Genomic DNA, 19659 nt, shown 5'->3' with positions numbered 1-19659 from the left:
AGCTTTGTTCAGAATAGCAGCCATTATCTTTTCTCTATTGCTGCCTTTTAAACAGCTCATCAGACTGTACTGCCACTTTTATGGAATCTAACAAAGACACTGAAGCAGCTGGGTGCTTCCCATCATTTCCATTCCAGAGATCCCTCTAAGTGGCTCCCCCTCACAATGACACTGTCCCTGACAGATATAGGTCCTTGCAGGACTCAACATCTCTTCTCTTACTTTGATGAGTTAAAACAGTGGCTTGAAGAGGTCAATACAGCTGTAAATGTCAGTTATCGACGGCCCCACTTTTCATCACCCTGGCAGTCATCACCATGGACACCACCTTACGGTCCTTGGCCAAACAGCCCAGGCAGGGCAGAAGTGACACTAATGACTTGTTAGCAGAAGCTAGCCTTGTTCTTATCCTGAGCCATTATTCACCTTCTGATCTCCACAGACCTAGCAACATGCCAACTGTGTTGCATGCTCAAATGACTGCAGGTAAATGTTGCCCTTGGCAGTTTTACAAGACTGCTTCATTCCCGTGGAACAGGGATGAGAACCTGATAGACCACAGTGTGAAGCTACTGCAACCTGTTTTCTCTCACTCTGAATGCACTGGCACATGGACAAGGCCAGAGACACAGGACAGTATTCATCACATCTCACACCTGTGAGGGCAAATGCCATCCAGTCATTCACTTCCAAATGCTGCCTCCTTAGACTGCCTACTGAGAGAGCTATGCTTGTAGGAGTAGCACAGTTAACAAGACTCAGGGTAAAGACACGAAGAACCAAAAACACGTGCCTTTTTTAGTGCTGTGAAATGCATCGACATGAGAAATTAGATTGTACCAGAGACAAGGTCCTGAGAGGAAACTGCAGAGTGATTCTCCACATTGGTTGTCCCACACTGAGAAAACAATGAGAGTTCCTGTACATGTCAGTCAAAGAAAGACAATTCTTTCAGGCAGAAGAGAGTGCAGCAAATCACTGGATTATTCCTACTTTTTCCTACTTATTCCCTCTTCTTGTGCTGCCAGGTCGCCACAGAGAAGGCCTCTCAGAAATTCCCAGCCAGGTTAGTCAAACATTTTGCCTATCATCTCAGTAATCTGCAGTCTCCTTACTTCATGAAGTCAAGAATACAGTCACAGGTATTAGCCTGCACAATCTCTGTTTACTGACATCCATAGTGTCTTGATCGCACCTGATTTGATGCAAATGCCTTATTTCTAAAAGTTATCACTTCAATACACATCCTCTTTCCAAAGTTTATTTTTCATCCATCTTCATGACACAATATTGTTGATGATCATAATAAATCTTCTTCTCAATTTATATAGAATTGATTCATAAACAAATGCCATCTGTCTATTCATTAGTCATGGCTAGGCTTCGGGAACGAAGATTTGGGAAGGGCTCTATCCACGTTTGTTGCAAGCGCGCTGGTGGCTAAAAAGGCCAATACGAGACAGACACGTCCGGTTGCAAAAGGCACAGCAGAAAGACTCCTTAGATGGTATATTCTGCAAGGCACGAATCTTTCTGCATTGTCTTTTCTCCTCAAGAGTGATCCTGTGTGCTTTCTCAAAGGCATCAGCAGCGTTATAGATGGCGTGTCTCCAGACCTCCCGACTGGAGGCCAGAGTAGAACAGTTATGTTGATCAATATGGCCAAGGCTGAGATGTTGTTTCAAGGGGAGTCCTTGTATCTTCTCTTCAGGACTCCTCTCATGCGGCAGCCGGTGGCAAGTTCACCATAAAGCAAGATCTTAGGGAGGCGGTGGTCCTTCATCCTTGAGACGTGCCCTGCCCAACACAGCTGTGTTCTCAGCAACATGGCCTCAATGCTTGTGACTGCTGCTTGTTCTAGAACAGATGTATTGGTCACATAATCTGACCAGTGGATGTTTAGGATTGTACGGAGGCAGCGTTGATGGAAGCGTTCTAGGAGTTGCAGGTGGTGGCGGTAGATGACCCATGATTCAGATCCATATAAGAGAGTAGACAGCACTATGGCTCTGTAAACACTGATCTTTGTACTTTTCTTCAAGTGTTTAGTTTGCCAAAGTCTTTTATGAAGCTTTCCGAAGGCACTGTATGCCTTTGCTAACCTGTTCTCTATCTCCCCGTCAATCTTACCATCCAAGGAGATGAGGCTACCTAGGTAATTAAACTGTTGGACTGATTTGAGCTCTGATTGGCCAATGGTGATATGGGGATGATGGAAGACTTCCTGAGGTGCTGGTTGATAAAGAACTTCTGTCTTCTTTAAGCTGACTTCCAGCCCAAAGAGCTCAGCAGCGTCTGCAAAGCAGGATGTTAAACGCTGCAGAGCTGCTTCTGTGTGGGCGACAAGGGCGGCGTCATCAGCATAAAGCAGCTCCCGGACAAGATGGTTTAAGGTCTTGGTGTGGGCCTTCAGTCGTCTTAGGTTGAATAGGCTTCCATCAGTACGGTATCGAATGTAGATACCGTCCTGATCATCGAGATCTGCCGTGGCCCTTTGGAACATCATGCTGAAAAAGACTGTGAATAGGGTAGGAGCGAGAACGCAGCCTTGTTTCACGCCATTCTTTATTAGAAAGGGCTCAGAAAGTGCATTGCCATATCTGACTTGGCTGTGCTGATCCTCATGGAGTGAGATAATCATTTTAAGGAACTTGGGGGGACAACCTACGTGTTCCAAAATCTGCCATAGACCTTTTCTGCTCACAGTATCAAAAGCCTTGGTGAGGTCAACAAAGGTTACATAAAGACCTTTGTTCTGTTCCCTAAATTTCTCTTGCAGTTGTCTGAGAACACCATGTCTGTGGTACTCCTGTTGGCTCTGAAACCACATTGGCTTTCAGGTAGAATTCCTTCTGCTATAGCAGATATTAGTCTGTTCAAGAGTATTCTTGCCAGGATTTTGCCAGCAATGGAGAGCAGAGTGATACCACGGTAATTTGAACAGTCTGATTTAAATCCTTTCTTCTTACATAAGGTGATGATGACTGTATCATGGAGATCTGATGGTAGTTCACCTAGTTCCCAACAGTGCAGTACAAACTCATGAAATTTAGCACATAGTGCAAGGCCCCCATGTTTCCAGACTTCAGGTGGAATTCCATCAAACCCAGCTGCCTTGCCGATTTTCACCTGCTGTATGGCTATTCATTAGTAACACAGATTCATTTGTATTTGGCTGCTGATCTCAGTTTCATTTAAAAGTATAGATATATCTCACTGATGCCATTATACAGATGAGGCAACAAAGGCATAGAATGCTCTAAACTAGATCTCTCAAAGGTAACTTAATTGCTAAGAAATTATATACACTTGAGACTATGCATCCATGGGGTTTGATTCTGTCTACGCAGGCCAGTGGTAGAGGGTGGATTAAAACTCAGGTATTCCGAACGCAGCGCCCTGCCTGGTGAGCCACAGGATTATTATTCCACTATTTTCTTCTGCTTTACTGTGTGACTTAATAAAATTCATAAGTTTTATCTCTGGCCTGCTCTACTCCACTACAGAAACAGATTGCACTTAACATCATATATTTTTGCAGTTTCATTATCTCTTCAGGCCTTGAAACAAATGTGAAGTTGGATCTATTAATGGTTACAGGACCTGGACTTGAAGCAGGGGGTGTGTGTTAGATTCTGTCCGCCTGTGTTTGCAGGTCTTCTTTTTTGTGGTTTTTTTTTTTTTTTTTCCCTCAGTGACTGTAACTTTTAAATTGGTGTTTTGAGTTCTGAGGAGGTTGTGAGGACTTAAATTGTTGGCACAGGAGAATTGCAAGGATATAATGTCTATAATAAAGCATCCCATTTATCTACTGATGCCTGTGTTTTTTGAATTATAAAGCACTTAGGGATGTACAGACAATCAGACAGCTGAGCTAGCTAAACATTCTCAAACTTATTATTCTGCATAAATACTGGGATAGATAACAGAATGAACCATCCCAGCACGCTAGTTTTAACTCTGGATTCATTTTAGTATAAAGATAAGCTGTGGAGAGAAGGAGAAAATATTTTTGACATTTACATGTTGCTTGAATCCTGAATGCCAGCCTTGTACAGACTGTTCTATTTTAGCAATAAAATTGGAGTAGCTGGAAGAACAAATGCCCCCTGCTTTACAAGCAGCTTGTTTCAGACATCACCAATAGGGACCTCTGAAGGTATTTCAGTAGTTTTGAGTCTACATGCTTTCCAATCAAAAGGTTCAGATACATGTTGCCAATTACTGAAATCTGCCATAGCTTTTGAACAGAACAAAAAGTACTTCCAACTCAAGCACAGAGATATGATTCCTGTTTTGGTGAACAATGAAGAAGGGAAGGGAAAAAAATAAAGCATTAAATTATGAAGTCTGGCATTACCAGACCTATTTGACTTTCATCTGGGAAAGAGACATTATGTCATGAATGCTAGAGACAGGCCTTATCTTTTTGTTGGACAAAAATCCTTAAATACCTTTAAACCTTTCAGTCTCAACTAGATTGGCCTATTTGAAAGAAGGAAAAAAATTCTGAAAGCAACTAATGCTGCAATAAATTAGCCTCAGCAGCATATCCACATATGCAGAGACTGATCATCTTAAAGAAGCAAAGCAAACGCTGCAGGCTTTAGCCCTCTTGTATAAATCCCCTTGCAATTCATTTTGACTTTCCTCCTCTTTCCTTGTTGAGTCCTGGGAGATGTTATGAGTAAGTAAAAGCTGGTGTCCTCCTAATCACCCTTCAACTCTTCCCATCTGATCAGTTTTAATGGTCTTGAAGTGCAGTGCTAGTCATAACTGTTCTCCACAGAAGCTACCCAATTGACTGCTCCTCTGAATAGTTTTCCTAAAGAAGAGGAAGCTATATGGAGTCTGCTAAGAAGGATTTTTTACATGTATAAATGTATATAATAATACACATACATTGTGGTTTCTCTTTATGCAGAGCAGTCATCAAGTCTGTAAAAACTTTAAGGGATAATATCTCAGGTGAGAGGCATGACTGGTTCAGGAACTACATTTGCTTGCCTGTTTACTCTCTCACTTAGGGTTGAGGTCACCTGCCCTCCTTTTAACTAATCAGAGGAGACAGTAGTAATAAAAGTACAGTATCAGTGCTCCGAGGATGTCTTTCCTGCATAGCCTCTCTCTGTGTTCATCTGCAAATCTTGCAAAGTAATGTAGGCATATACAACCAGAAGAAAAGAACAGGGGAGAAGGTTTGGTCTGAGATCCAGCTAAAGGAAAAAATATATTGCTGAATCTCATACATTACCTGGAAAAACAGGTGTAATATTTTTTGAGGAATTTCCCATGTGTGACAAGAAAAAAACACTAGTTCATTAAATGGTAGCCCTTCACAGGAAATTTCAATGGATGTCCTAGCACAGATGTAAAGTGCAAAAAGTAGGTGAAAGTGCTTATTTTTCGAAAAAGTAAATCAGCCTGCTGACTGCTCATTGTCCTTAAGGGACTATCCATAAGAGAACATGCCAGTCTGTGCAGAGTTATTCATTTCGCTCTCTGAAACTTCCTCTACTAGATACCTTTGTTAGGCTCTGATAAACAGTATTAAATAGTTGTCAGGTCCTGCCTTAGAGATCAGTGCACTTTAGCATTGACTGAAACTATTCCTGTGGAGTTGACTCTTAAAAAGAGCTTTATACTGTGGATGAGAGGTTTGTATCTGAAGGAAAGACCAGTGAAAGCAAGCCAGAGTTCAGGGATAGAAAGCACATCTGACTTGTTTTCCTCTTTTCTAGTTTTACAGTGGGCTGGTAGTTTGCCTTACCTTGCAGACTCTTGCACATCTTGAAAGGATTTAAAGAATACCAGTATCAGCCTGTTCTCTCAAAACTGATTTCTCTTTGCAATGCTACTGTTGTGATGAATCATGCATTAGTGTGATTAGCAGAGAGAGGTACAATTGCTTTTTTGCAGCAGTGGCTGGCAAAGGATTGCCTGGAAGCCCAGATGTGACAGAGATGGGAAAAGCACCTTGTGGATATGAAGAGAATGGAGAAATGGAAAACAGGAGGAAGAACACTAGTAACTGAACACTACTGGGAACTGGTACCTGAATGAGATGGACCTTCCCTCTGAGCAAGTGTGGCTATTCTCATGCATAAGAAGCTGTTTATCAGCAACTATTTGTACCAGATGGTACTCCTCAAGCACAAATTAAAAAAATAATTACAGAGACACTGACAGATACTGAAGAAGAAAAATAAGCTATCCCGGAGAAGGTCTGATAATTTTACCAGGCAATAGGAAAGTGCTTGTCAAAATTGAAAAGAAGAGGAATGGGGAGACAGAGTAGAAAAATAGATAATTAAGAGTAGGAGACCACAGGCCAATTGCATGGCTGTTCCCACATGGTCTCCTTTCTTGGGAGGGACAGCAAGCTGCTTCTTCCTAATGCTGGCTGTTCTTAACCTGCTTGAAGAATGAGATGCTGAGATGATACCAGGCTCCTAAAAGCCTTTGAAATTCACATTCTCCATGGAGAGAGCAGAAAACTTTTAAATGACACAAAAGTGAAAAAAAGCATTTTCTATTTCTATAGTGTAAACAACAGTAATCTTTCGATGTCTTCAATATCTTTTCCTTGTTCCCCAATAATCTCGTTTCTCTCATTGGCAAGTACAAATGCTTCCAACGCTCCTGAATTTCTATCAGTCTTTGTGGCCTAAAACTGTAATCTCTTATAGGTGGCAGGGTAGCTTATGTGAAAGGTCCAAAGCAAAGGTTTAGTGCTTGAAGCATCCAAATCAAAGGAGCACCTCCAGTCATTGGGGTAATCATAGAATCATGGAATGGTTTGGATTAGAAGGGACCTTAAAGGTCATTTAGATCATTTCAACCCCCATGCTATGGGCAGGGACACCTTCCACTAGACCAGGTTGCTCAGAGTCCCATCCAACCTGGCCTCATCCCAGGGATGAGGCATCTACAGCTTCTCTGGGCAACCTGTTTCAGAGCGTCACCACCCCACAGTAGAGAATTTCTTCCTAATATCCAATCTAAACCTGCCCTCTTGCAGTTTGAAGCCATTCGCCTTGTCCTAAACATGTGGTCCAGCCTCACCCAACACTGAAGTCACTTAAATCATGTTGACCTGAGTGTGAATCTCAGACTAACAGCATGGACTGAGTAGCTGACGTGTTGGTCCCACTTCCCTCCCGTTTGACGGGAAACCCTGACAGAGAATCATAGAAGCATTAGGCTGGGAAAGACTCCGGAGGTCATCGAGCCCGACCACTGACGCAACTCGCTCTGTCTTTATCCAAACGACCCTAGAACGAGACCTCGCCTCTCGCCCAGTCCGGCCCCAGGATGTCTGGGTGCAGGGCACGATCGAGAAGGCGACGCGGCGGCTCCGTGCGGGGCTCGGCGGACCCTCTCGGCCGCTCGGTGCCTGCTGCCGGGACAGCGGAGGGAGGGACGGCAAGGGGAGACAACGGGAGAGAGTAAAGGAGGGAGGGAGAGGCGCTCCTCTGCCGCCCTCTGCTGCGGGGCCCCGCTCCGCTCCCTCGGAGCGCCTGGGAAAGCGGCGGTCCAGGGACAGCTCCGTGCATTCAGGCGAGGGGAGCGCCGCTGGGAACGCTTGGTACGAGGAGATGGCCGCCCCTGTCTCTGATGGATGGGACAGGGGTACCTACAGGGAAAAAGGCTGGCCCAAGAGGTGGAGACACATTACAGACACGCCTTGGGGGATCAAAACTTGACCCCCGCGCTTCCAGAGCAAACTTAAATTTAGCAGGTGCTGTCCATTTTTTTCGTAAAGGTGATTAACGTCGCGGTTAAGAGTGCGTAAGTTAGCAGAAACTACGTACTTAACAAGTTTTGTGATAACACCTAAATAACTTTAATTGAAACTTAAGCTGCACCTACAAATGCCGCATTACTCTGCGAGGCCTCGGAGACAAGGGCACAGAGGCGGCACCAGCGCGGTGCGGAGGCAGGTGGCGGAGCCCCCACCCGCGGGGACAGCAAAGGCACAGCAAGCCAGGCTGACACCCGGCACGGCTTTTCCCGCATCCCGAGCACAGCCGGCGCCGTGGGATGGCGGCCGCACACGGGCTGCACACGAGGGGCTGACGAGTCAGGGCACAGTCCTTGTTTTCATTCAGTTTCCAGGGGCAAAGAGCTGTTGGGAGGGCTTTTATTCCGAGTGAACAGTCAGCAGAGCACCACGGGTGTCCGCCGTGTAGCTGCTCCTCACGGCCTCCTCAAGCGCGGCTTTACTGAGGTCGGCACCAGTCCGGTGCCCAGGGAGGGCGGGTTCTCCCTCTCTCCCACCGCTCCTGCCCTCCCCTTTATTCTCCCTCTCACTCCTTCGCTCCCTTTCTATTTCCCTCTCCCCCGCTCCGCGCGCGCACAGGCGCTAACCCCGCCCCTCTCAGCGGAGGCTCCCATAGGCCGCCGCCGCTGCCAATCACCGAGGGGCGGGGTTCAGCGCCTTCCTCAGCAACCGCCGCTGAATCCACCGCCGAGTAACGGATCGCGGCGACGATCGATTCTCTCGGCTTGCCTTTCCACACCCCCCCCCCCCTTCCCGGTCACACGCACCATCCCAATCCCGATCCCGCTGCCAGGGGATGTAGGAGGACGCGCGGCCGCAGGTACCCGGGCAGCGCCGCCGCCACGTCCCCCGGCACGCCGCCTACCGCCTGCAAGGGCGGGCGCAGCCGCGTGGCTTCAGGCGCACCTCGGGGACACCGGGACGGGGCACCGCCACTCCCCGTGCGCCCCAGCCCGGCCCCGCCTCGCTCTCCGTGCCTTTACTGTGTGCCTTCCCGCGCCCCGGGGCCATGGAGCACGCGTTCACGCCGCTGGAATGCCTCCTGCCCGCCGGTACGGTACCTCCCGCCCCCGCCAGCACCGGGGGGCGAGCGAGGGGCGGGGCGGCCCCGGTGGCGGGCGGTGCTACCGGGGCTGGGCGGGGTGGGGGCTGCGCTGTGCCTCCCACCCATCCCGTGCTTCTTTCCCGCCGCTGCCTCCTGCCTGGGCTTGTGCTTCTCACTCGGGCTGTGCCTCCTGCTCCGGCTCTGCCTCCCGTCCTGCCTCTGCCCCCCGCCCCGGCTCCCGCCGGGTACCGCCTCTGCCGCCCCCTCGGTGTGCAAGCACCGTGGTGTCTCTGCCCTGCCCTGCCCTGCTTAGGCTGCTTTCTTTTCAATACAGCAATTTGTTACCGTGTTGGAATCAGAGATTTGTGTTTAAAGCCCCCAACCCCCGCTGGAGTTAAAGATTTGTGTTTAAAGCCCCCCAGCCCCTCCGAGTTCAATCGTTCCCTCCCGCTTGCTCGCCGCCGTTTCTCTCGGCTCGGCGGGGCAGAGCGGGCCGGTGAATCCTGTCTTATCTCCTGTTTGCCTGCTGGCCTGGCTTTCTCCACGTGCCCTTGGCTCCCTGGCCCTGCCTGTGTGCTCTGTCCCGGAGACACCTGTGTGCCCCGCTTGCCTCTTCCGCACAGCAACGCTTTGGGGGTTTTCTTTGGTTTTCCCAAGCTGTCCTCCAGTGCTCTGCTTTTGGTACTATTTTTGAGACCTGAGAGGTGATCCTTATTAATATATATAATTAACATCCTTACCTGTCTGAAGCATGGAGCACACGAAACAAGCACTGACTGTCTAAGTGGCTCGTATGCTGTTTGGAATAGGCACCTCTTCTTCACTATGTGTTTGCAGTGTCTAATTCAGTAGGGTCCAATTTGTTATTCAGTGATAACATTATAAATAGTAAATATTTTTATCTTTCTATAACATGATTTTAAAGCTGCTTAAAAATCATTTGGGCATAGCAGCTGAATTCTAACTTACACTACTCTTTTCTGCTCTGTTCTGGCACACAGACCAGCCGCCACAGTGAGGTGTATGTTGTTATTTACTAGTAAGATCTGTAGGAAAGGCAGAGTTTAACAGGATGTACACTTTTAACAATTCAATACATTTTTATAGCTGGCAGTTTAAGAGCATGTTTAAACTCATCCCAGTATGTTTTTTAAATCATATTTTTCTCTGATTCTTAAAAACTTCTTCAGGATATGTTCAAAGCCAGTAACAGAGCTGTACTCAATGTATTCCTGCCAGAAATGTATATTTGATACTGCGTGCATGTGTATTTTGAGATGCACTGTTGCTTTGGATGGAAAGAGGGAATGAATATGGAGGTGAGATTTTAATGGGTTAATTTTGATTCATTGCAATGTGATGTCCTCTTGTTTGAAATGAGGAATAAGTGCTTGCTAAGTATGTAATAAGGCAAGACAAAAAGGTTCCTTAAGAATGTAAAGCTACAAAGTTGATAAGAGAACTGGATAACCTCACTTATGAAGACAGGCTGATAAAGTTGGGGCTGTTCAGCCTGGAGAAGAGAAGTTTGTATGGTGACCTCATAACAACTTTCCAGTATCTGAATGGGGCCTACAGGGAAGCTGAAGTGTGACTCTTTGTTAGGAACTGTAGTGATAGGACAGGCAGTAATGGGTACAGATTGAAAGAGGGGAAATTTTGGTTGGATTTCAGGAATAAATTCTTTGCTATGAGGGTGGTGACACATTGCACCAGATTACCCAGGAAGGTTGTGGATGCCCCAGCCCTGGCAGTGTTCAAAGCCAGGTTGGATAAGGCCTTGAGCAACATGGTCTAGTGGGAGGTGCCCCTGCCCATGGCAGGGGGATTGGGACTAGATAATTTTTAAGGTCCATTCCAACCCCTTAACATCATTCTATGAATTTATCCCTGTGGAATTACAGGCATTGTTGTTTACATTCTAAGATAGTTGCTATTGATAGATGTTGTATAATGTTAGGGCTACCAGATGTTCTTAGTTTCCAGGAGTTGCCTGTCTGGTTGGTTTTTTTGTGTGTGTTTTTGTTTTGTTTTGGGTTTTTGTTTGTTTGTTTGTTTTTTCTCTTTGGTTATGTCTGGTTGGATTTGAAGGTCTGGGATGTTTGTTCACAGTTTTCTGGTGACCCACAGCCCTCTCACACCAGAGGCTTCAGCTGGAGGTAAAGAAGCCCACTTCTTCCAAAGAAATGTCTGATACATGTGTACAAATCAGTTGGTTATACAGGATGTTGTGCCTATGAAATACACAGTGATGTTGTATCTGGATCCTTGTCGTCATTACATTCATTACGAAAATAACCAACTGGCTTAGCCTGCTCAAAGTATTCAAGGCTGAGCAGATTTATTCGGCAATTCCACAGTTTAAACTGTGGTATCCCCCCAGCCAAATTCAGAAATAAGATTTTCAAAATTGGGTAGGTAAAATGAGCCTCCTGATTTCTTCTGGAGGAAGTACCTACCAGTAGTTCCTCCATCTGTTTGCTTCAGTGGGATACATATTTAAAGGCCCAAATAATGTAAAGCTAATCAATGTAGAACATGGCACTGCTTAGAGGCTAGATGTGAGCTTACAAAATAAACGCTTGTGAGGCCATTGGAGCACTATCGACCTTGCCCCTTTCCTAAAAATACTATAAATAATATGATGTATGGCAATGTATATAATGTTTCTGCTTGCTTTCTAAAAGCCCTATGTAAACATAGTGGTACATTATGGTGGGGAGCTTGTGAAAGATTTGTCAGCTATTTTTGGAGATTATTAACTTTGTTTCTCTTCTTTGAAGGTGTTCAGAAATTATATTTATACTGAATAGAATAAAACATAGGTTTTGAAACACAACATTAGGTACCTGCATTGGAATTTCAGGGCCAGTGTGCTTTGGTAATTTTAGGCAGTGTAGTTAGAGCGCGTTCTTAGATTGTACGTCTCCCTATATAGCACCTGATTGAAGTCCAAGTAGTGGATATTTGAGAACTGCTGTGCTAACTAGTATACTCAGGGATTTCAAACATTATTCAGTCAAACAGCTGGAGCACTGTTGAAAATCACCATGCTACAGTCAGAATGCTGTGCTGTGAGCTTTAGAGCTGTGTTGATTTGCTTAATGTAGTTCAGAATGTGTAATGAGGTAGAATTTAAAGTGGGATTGAGCTCTAAATTTGTGTCTTGTGTGCTGAAACAAGTATATTTTCTTTTCCTCATGAAATGAAACCGTTAAAAGGTTCACAGAAGTCCACCATAGAGTCTTGTACGCTGTGGGGAAGGGGTCAGGCAGACACTTCACAGGGTGAAGCTGTTGTAGAAGGCTCATCATGATGTCACACTATGGCCCTTGAATTCATGACAAGAATAGCTTTGTTTGTTCTGGAGCATCCTTTGATAGGCTCGACATTTCCTTCCCGCTGTTTATCCCCTTTTCTTGCACTGTCATTGCCTCCTGCTGCTTGTCCCAGACTGTGCTGCAGGCACTTCTGCAGAGAGACAAGTGGTTTTAATTTATTATTTTAATACCATGAACTTCAGGAGCTGAGTGTGCTGTGCTTGTGACTGCTTAACAGTGGAAGTACTGCAGCATCCTCTAATAAGGTTGCCCCTGAATACCACTTGAGATTTTGAGAAGAGCAGAGTGCCAGTTTGCTAAGCTGTATTTTCTCACAGGGAATGTTTTACATTGCCTTTCATAATATGGCCTGGATTTTCACTCATCTCCGGATGTGATTAATGATTGGCCTTGCACAGTCCTTAAAGTGCTGCTCATTATTGGTTTTATCAAGTGGAGTGATGCAGAAGGAGGTATCTGCCTCAGTTTATAATCCAACAGCTTCTGATATGCGTGTCTAGCCTTGTTGAGGTGCAGGGGCGGCAAAGAAGCAGCAAATCTGGTCCTTCTGCTCTTTTCTGTTCCTTGCTGTCAGTGAGGGTTTGTTTCCCAGTTCCCGCTTCTCCATGCTCCAAGTCAAATGCTCTCCTGAACTACGCTGCATTGACAGCTAGTGGTTAAGACTTGGTTTGCTTGGTTTGCTGAGAAGTGGGGGGCTATCTTCATCTCACTGAAGCAAGGTCATCTTTATGCCATGAGAGACAGAGCAACAACAAATAGGACAAAGACAAAGAATTATGGGGAAAATATATAGTTGTCTCTTTGTTCAAAGGGACTATAAAATTCTGCATTGAATTTAAAGCAAAGAGAACAAGAGGAAGCAACAATAAGCTGTGGATGCTCTTCCATCATTCTGCAAGCTTGATTGTGTCTTGCTTTACTGTTTGTCTTCTCTTGGAAATGTTACTGACTGGAAACGGTTTGCCTCTGAAAGGATTGTATCACCACATTCCTTTTAAATGCCTGGGGCTTGAACTTCTTCCTTTATGTTCCACTTTATCTGACACTAAGGATTGAAAGTTATTCTGTGAAACAGTGGCATGTTTACCATTCAGTGAATGACCTCCAGCCTGGTACAAGTGCCAATGACTGTTTAAATGCCCCTTCACTAGAGCTCTATGTGGTCTCTATGATGCATTATCTTGCAATCTAATAAACAAAATTCTGTGGTAGAAATCGAGACAGTCATGGGGTTAGGAAGTCAGTCTGATGGTCTCTGTTAGCTCTTGAATATCAAAGGCATATGGAAAGGGTGTGGGGTCCCAAACTATTGGATAGTGCTGTAATTTTACGGGGTTTGTGACACTGCTGTTGATCAAACTGGTGAAGTTTTCAGGTGAATCAGATTATTGAAAAGCTATTATTGAGTTCACCAAAGCCAAAAAATATCAGCAGAGGTGGAGTTCCTTGATGAAATTAGGAAGCACTTCCATATGGCTGTTATACTCTTCTGTCTTTTTTAATTGAAACACATTTAAAATGCCTTTTTTTTATGTGGATGTTGCTGACCTGCTCCTGCTCTTTGTTTCATGTAAGAAGCAACATTGTTCATTTGGTCTAGTCACCTGGGATGCTTTAGTTTGTTTTTGAAGTAGCTGTTAATACTCAGCCTTGGACCCTGCTGCTTGCTAATCTGCTGTGCTGGGTCAGCATTTGTTCTGTAAGCATTAGTGAAGTATTACAGATGGCATTTAGTAGTCATGATCCTTGTTAACTTCGCCACTTTCTGTTAGATCTTTGCTTTCACACACTGATAGCTTTTGAAGTTCTTTATCTTCCTTTTTTTTAATGCTTTGTATGCAAGTGTGTTATTTAAAAGGGGGCAACAAGGCATCTTTAACCATTTGAGCTAATAGGAAAAGTATATTTACTTATATTTACTTATCACAGAATCAGCTAGGTTGAAAAAGATGTCTGAGATCATAGAGTCAACCTATGTCCAAACACCACCTGATCAACTAGATCATGGCACGAAGTGCCACATCCAGTCTTTTCTTAAACACCTCCAGGGATGGTGACTCCACCACCTCTCTTGGCAACCCATTCCAATATCTAATCACCCTTTTTGTGAAGAATTTTTTCCTAATGTCTAACCTAAACCTCCTCTGGTGTGGATTTAGACTATGTCCTCTTATTTTTGTACACACACACACACACACAAAGCCCCCTTTAGAAATACGTTGACTTCAAAGCCAGTTTCTCTTTATGTGGATGATGGGTTCTCATCTTGTGGACAGTCAATTAACTGATAGTTCCATATCTTGCAGTCACTAATTGGGCATAGCTGGCTCCCTTTTGGATGGAAGTATGATGGTGGAGGGGACTGAGGTGATCTCAAAAAAACCAAAAAACAAACAAACAAAAAAATCCCACCCACCAAAAAAAAGCCCAACCAACCAACCAAACAAACAAAAAGAACCCCAAACCAACAAAAAAAGCCCAACCCAAAGCACTCCAGACTATAAGAGCAAGGGTGATGTTACTGGAGCTTCTGAGACAAAAACTCACATTCATTACTGCTTGCACAGATAGTAAAACACTTTGATGAATTCCTTTTGGAAGGCCTTGTTATTTTCCATCAGTTGAGGCTTTCAAGAGTAGCTTGCAGTGAGTTCTGTGAGATAGAGCCTTAAAGCTAGGAAATACACTAGCTGACCTTCTGTAGTATCTTTTTTCTTCCTCTTTTTTTTTTGTTTTGTTTTCTTTTTATCCTGTGATTTAATATCAGATAAGGAGGTGGGAAATACACTTATTCCCATCTTCAAAATGCTCATGTCATTTATATCCAATTAAATGTGTACAGGACTGCTAGAAATCATTTAAACTTTTTAGTGTTTAAAGAGCAAAATATTAATTTTAAGAAGGTACAGGAAGTCAGGGAGAATAGTGGACTTTCAAGTTTTGTTTTTCCTCTGCTGTATTCACTGGTATGTCTTTGGTCACCTCTTAAGAGGTTGCAGTAGTTTCACAGCAACTGTATCATTATGCTGTATCTCAAATATGTGTATATACATATATATATATATATATATATAACTTAGTTTTTACTTTCTGGGAGTGAAAAACAGAAGAGACTTTTTTCCTGTTTGCAAGGTTCATCCAAGTCTGATTTATGGAGAAATTGAATATGAAGCACAGAAATGAGGCACTTTTATTTACACAGGAGAAAACATAACACATGTAGGTTTCAAACTTTTCAAGATCCAAAATAAAAAATCCCAGGCATCCTTGTGGATTTGCTTTAAGTTTAGACATCGTAAGATATTAATCAGAGCTTGATCTATGTAAAAAATAGCAGCATCGAAAGTAAAACCTAAAATCAAAGTCTTAAAGAAAGGAAGAAAAAAACAAAAAAAACCCAACATGCCAAGAAACCACCTGAAAACTAAGAACCAAGTTAAAGGGTTAGCAGCTTCTCTTCATTAGTCAGTTCTCATCAGCTTTCACTTCTAGTGAGTTTTTTGTTTGGGTGTAACCTCAGGGATTAGGACCTTTATCAACAGCACCATCAACTTTGTCTGGGGAGGTTACTAGCTAGATAACAGATTTGCCTCTGTGTGACATAAAAATAACCTATGCCAGTCTCAATGTACTGTTGTTGAAAAATATAGATTAAAAGAGGGGAGGGGCGATGCTTCTCTTCCTCCCCCCCCCCCAAAAAAAAATCAAAAATCCTCAAACCGATAGATAAACCAACAAACCCCAAAACCAACCCACAAAGAAACAAAAATTCCAACAACCATTAGTAGGTCTTACCCAGTACAAAATGGAGTAAATCAACAGGAGAGAATTCTGATGTATACAGCTGCTTGTAGTTAAGGTATAGAGCATTCCCTGTCTCTGATCTCTACAGAGTGAGGGGAATTTGCAGTGTGTCCAGCAAGACTAAATAATCTTATCAGTTACCAAATAATTTCAAAATTGAAAAGAAGTGACTATCCATTGTCCCTTCCACCGAAGTGACTGTACCTGATCACAGTGCAGTATAAACAGTTCTTAAGATTTTTGGCTTACATCTTTCTGTAAATTATAGCTGTGGTGGATTACATGTGAGTAATTTATGGAAACAGCTTCTCTGTTCCATCTAGCTGTGACCTTAAACATGAGGAATATGATTAACAGTGTTTTTATAGTACTGCCTTTGTAAAATTAAAAAGAGAATTGAGAATTTAAAGTTGTTAAAGGAACATTCTGTTAGTTAAATTTTACATAGAGGGTACACATAGTAGCTTTTGGATTGCCTTAAATTAAATCTATTGCTGTATATCCAGTAGCAGTTGGAGCTGCTGGAAGGCTTTTCCTGTAATTTCCTAGCTTTGAATTTTATTTTGAATGGCAGCTGAATTTTCTCAGTGCTTGTGCTGATTCTTTGTGGCTTATGTTGATGGATTGTCTGCCAGCCTTCCTCTCTGGCAGGACAGGAGCTGGAGGGATGCATGTGTTTATCAGGCCAATTGAAATAAATGGGAAGCTGGCCAGTGAATTCAGTAGGAGCAGAACCTGTCCCCTCACAATTTATTTTATAGTTGTGACTGCTGGTATGGGTTCTGTTTGTTTTATTTATTGTTTTGTCTTACTGTAGCTCTTCTTTTCTGGTCTATTCTTTCCTCCCAAATTATCTGGTCAGCACTGACCCTGGGCAACACAACAATAAGAGAGTTGTTAAGAAATATTCATACGTACGGTTTTTGACTAAATTGTTCAGTGTCTTCGGTGCAAAAGGAAAATATGTTGATGTCACAAAATACCGGGGCCTCAAGAATTCATCATCTGGAAAAGCTTTGACTTCTGTGACAGTGTCATTAAGGGTGTCTGTGGACTTGCTTGGTGCAGACACAGCAAGGGCTGTCAGGAGATGCATTCTTTCTTTCTTTCTTTCTTTCTTTTTTTTTTTTTTTTTTGCGTTCAGCTTTCATAGCAGAAGGGCCCTGGTATGTCAGTGAAATCTCTGTGTGTATGTATTTGTGAGATTTATTTGCTTTTATACATAGACCTGATTTAGGTGCCGTAAGCAAAGCATCGACATACAGACCAGACCTAAGTATAGGCCAAAGCTCTAGTTGCTCAGAATGAGTTAAAAGGCTGTTGGTTTGAAACCACACCTGGGCAGTTGTTCAGCAGATGGTGTGACTTAAATCACTTGAAACTTTCCTGAGGTTGATATGTGTCACAGAGCAGCTATGCAAAGAGAGTCAATCTCCAGGTGCTCCATTTTGAGACTTTGCACTCTTGATGAGAGTTTACGGGGGAAATCCTGGAGGGTGAGGTGAAGTTTCTACTAGGAAGTTTGACCTGTGTATCAGTAATGCTTACAAGGTACCAGGATCTTTGCTTTAAATGTAACTGGCAGCCTCTCATCATCATGGCTAGGCTTCTCGAAGGAAGATTTAGGAAGACAGCCTCTAATGCAGATACTTTAAGGCAAGTAACACTTTCACTTCAGGAAATGAGTGCTCTGCAAGCTGTGGAGGGTAAAAGCACAACCTTGTGAGTATAGCGTTCCACTATACGGCTGTTTCCCTCTTCAATTTAATAATCATCTAAGCAGTGTTTTGCCATCCTGTGAATCAAAAAGAGAAAACATACTAAGGAGGGCAGCTTGAGAGTCAAACAGATCTAAAGATCTGCCAGTTGGACACCTGGACTGCCAGAAGAACTGGTGCAGTGGCTTCACTGCTGCTGATACAGCAAGAACAGCTCTTGGGCAATGTGTCAACACCTTATTTCGTAATGAGTCAGGCTGGGTATGCCGGAGGTGATTAAGCTCTGATATGAAAGTGTGCGTCTCCATATTGCCATTTCCTGCTATGAATGAAAAATTTACCTTTCAAGTTTCTTAAAGAAAAGCTTGATTTATTCTTTACTTAAAAAAAAATAAAATAGAAAGAAGAAAAGGGGGCAATACTAGGAAACTTTTGTGAAGGGCAAGTTAATGTTTGGCTCTCTGGACTTTTGACAGCAGTGTTCTTGAAAGGTGGTGCTGCAAGACTGCCTCAGACTGATTTAAGGACTCCACTCTTGTGAGACCCCACCTGGAGTAATGTGTCCAGCTCTGGAGACCCAGCATAAAGACATGGACTTGCTGGAGGACCACAAAGATGATCGGGGGCCTGGAGTTCCTCTGCTATGCAGACAGGCTGAAAGAGCTGGGGTTGTTCAGCCTGGAGAAGAGAAGGCTCTGGGGAGGCCTTAGAGCAGCCTTCCAGTACCTCAAGGGGACCTACAAGAAAACTGGAGAGGAACTTTTGCCGAGAGCATGTGATAGAACAAGTGGAATGGCTTTAAACTGAAAGAGAGTAGGTTTAGTTTAGGTATTGGGAAGAAGTTCTTTACTGTGGGGGTGAAGAGGCTCTGAAACAGGTTGCCCAGAGAAGCTGTGGGTGCCCCATTCCTGGCAGTGTTCAGGGTCTGGTTGAAAGGGGCTTTGAGCAACCTGGTCTAGTGGATGGTGTCCCTGCCCATGGCAGGGCGTTTGGAACTAGAATATCTTTATTCCAATGTTCCAACCCAAATCATTCTACAGTTCTATGATATGACTTTCACTTGGTTCAAAGTAGAATGGTATTATCTGCAGTTCTATCTTCTTAGGATGCTGGTATATTCCTGCTGTTATTCAGAGTGCTTTTCTATTAGCTCTGCTTTCTTTGCACAGAATTCACTGTGGGATCGACATTTAGTACTGTATGCACAGGCTTTGAGCCTTTCTAATGACTTTGGTAACTGTGAACAGAGAATTTGGATGGTCATTTGTAACTGTGGGAAATAAAATCACTGAGATCAGATGTTCTTCCTTGAACACTGACTTGTTGTAAGGTTTTCACTTGGAAACTCAATTTCTGAGTTCCATGTGCCTCTGTTTGCACTACTGTTCTTATGTACTGGTCACTAGTGCTGCTGCTGTTGTATTACCTTAATCATAGTAAGGAGTTTGGTCACTTGAGCATGTGGAAAAAATTCATTTCTCTTAGTCTACTATCCTGTCATAAGTTAAATTTTACTGCCAACAAACCTTTTTAAGTCAGTAGGAAACTAGATCTACTGTGTAATGTTTTGCTTTGTCTTCCGAGACCATGTTTGTTTTATTTGTTTCTCTTCACACTCTCAGCTGCCATAGTTCTGTTGACAAACCCCTAGAGTAGGCCCGATTACACAGAGAGCACAGCAGTTGTCACTTGGGAGGAGCAACAGCAGCACTAGACGAAAATAAAATACCTTCTTTTAGAGTATGCTACACCTCCATGAGGAGGATTTTCTGACAGTGACGTGGACAGAGCGTGTTGTAACATGCACATGCTCTGCATGTCTCCTTTCACAGCAGCAGGCTGTTTTCTCCTGCTGATGAGATGTGCAGTTTGTGTGAAATTATCAGTCAGTGTCTGGCATCCCCAGAGAGGTCAGGGAGTGATGCGAGCTGGGTTGTGGCCTTGCGGTACCACTCAGTGGAGATGGCC

General features: G+C 43.8%; 1 protein-coding gene across 2 annotated transcripts in view; it reads left to right on the top strand.

Annotated features, from left to right (window-relative positions):
- The first annotated feature begins 8569 nt into the window (after positions 1-8569).
- The window catches only part of TPK1 (thiamin pyrophosphokinase 1), a 300110-nt gene continuing 289020 nt past the window's right edge, over positions 8570-19659 (top strand). The window contains exon 1 of one of the 2 annotated variants that reach the window (XM_051768527.1): positions 8570-8835. In XM_051768527.1, coding sequence (XP_051624487.1) covers positions 8793-8835 — 43 coding nt within the window. In that variant the 5' untranslated portion in view covers positions 8570-8792. The remainder of the gene's footprint in view (positions 8836-19659) is intronic. The other variant, XM_051768533.1, reaches the window with a different exon arrangement.

Source organism: Manacus candei, unplaced genomic scaffold (assembly GCF_025592945.1).
Source record: "Manacus candei isolate 608988 ecotype Guabito, Panama unplaced genomic scaffold, ASM2559294v1 h1tg000095l, whole genome shotgun sequence".
In the NCBI taxonomy this organism is placed as follows: Eukaryota; Metazoa; Chordata; class Aves; order Passeriformes; family Pipridae; genus Manacus; species Manacus candei.
Note: the sequence above shows the minus strand (reverse complement) of the source record. Positions and strands in the feature narration are given on the sequence as shown.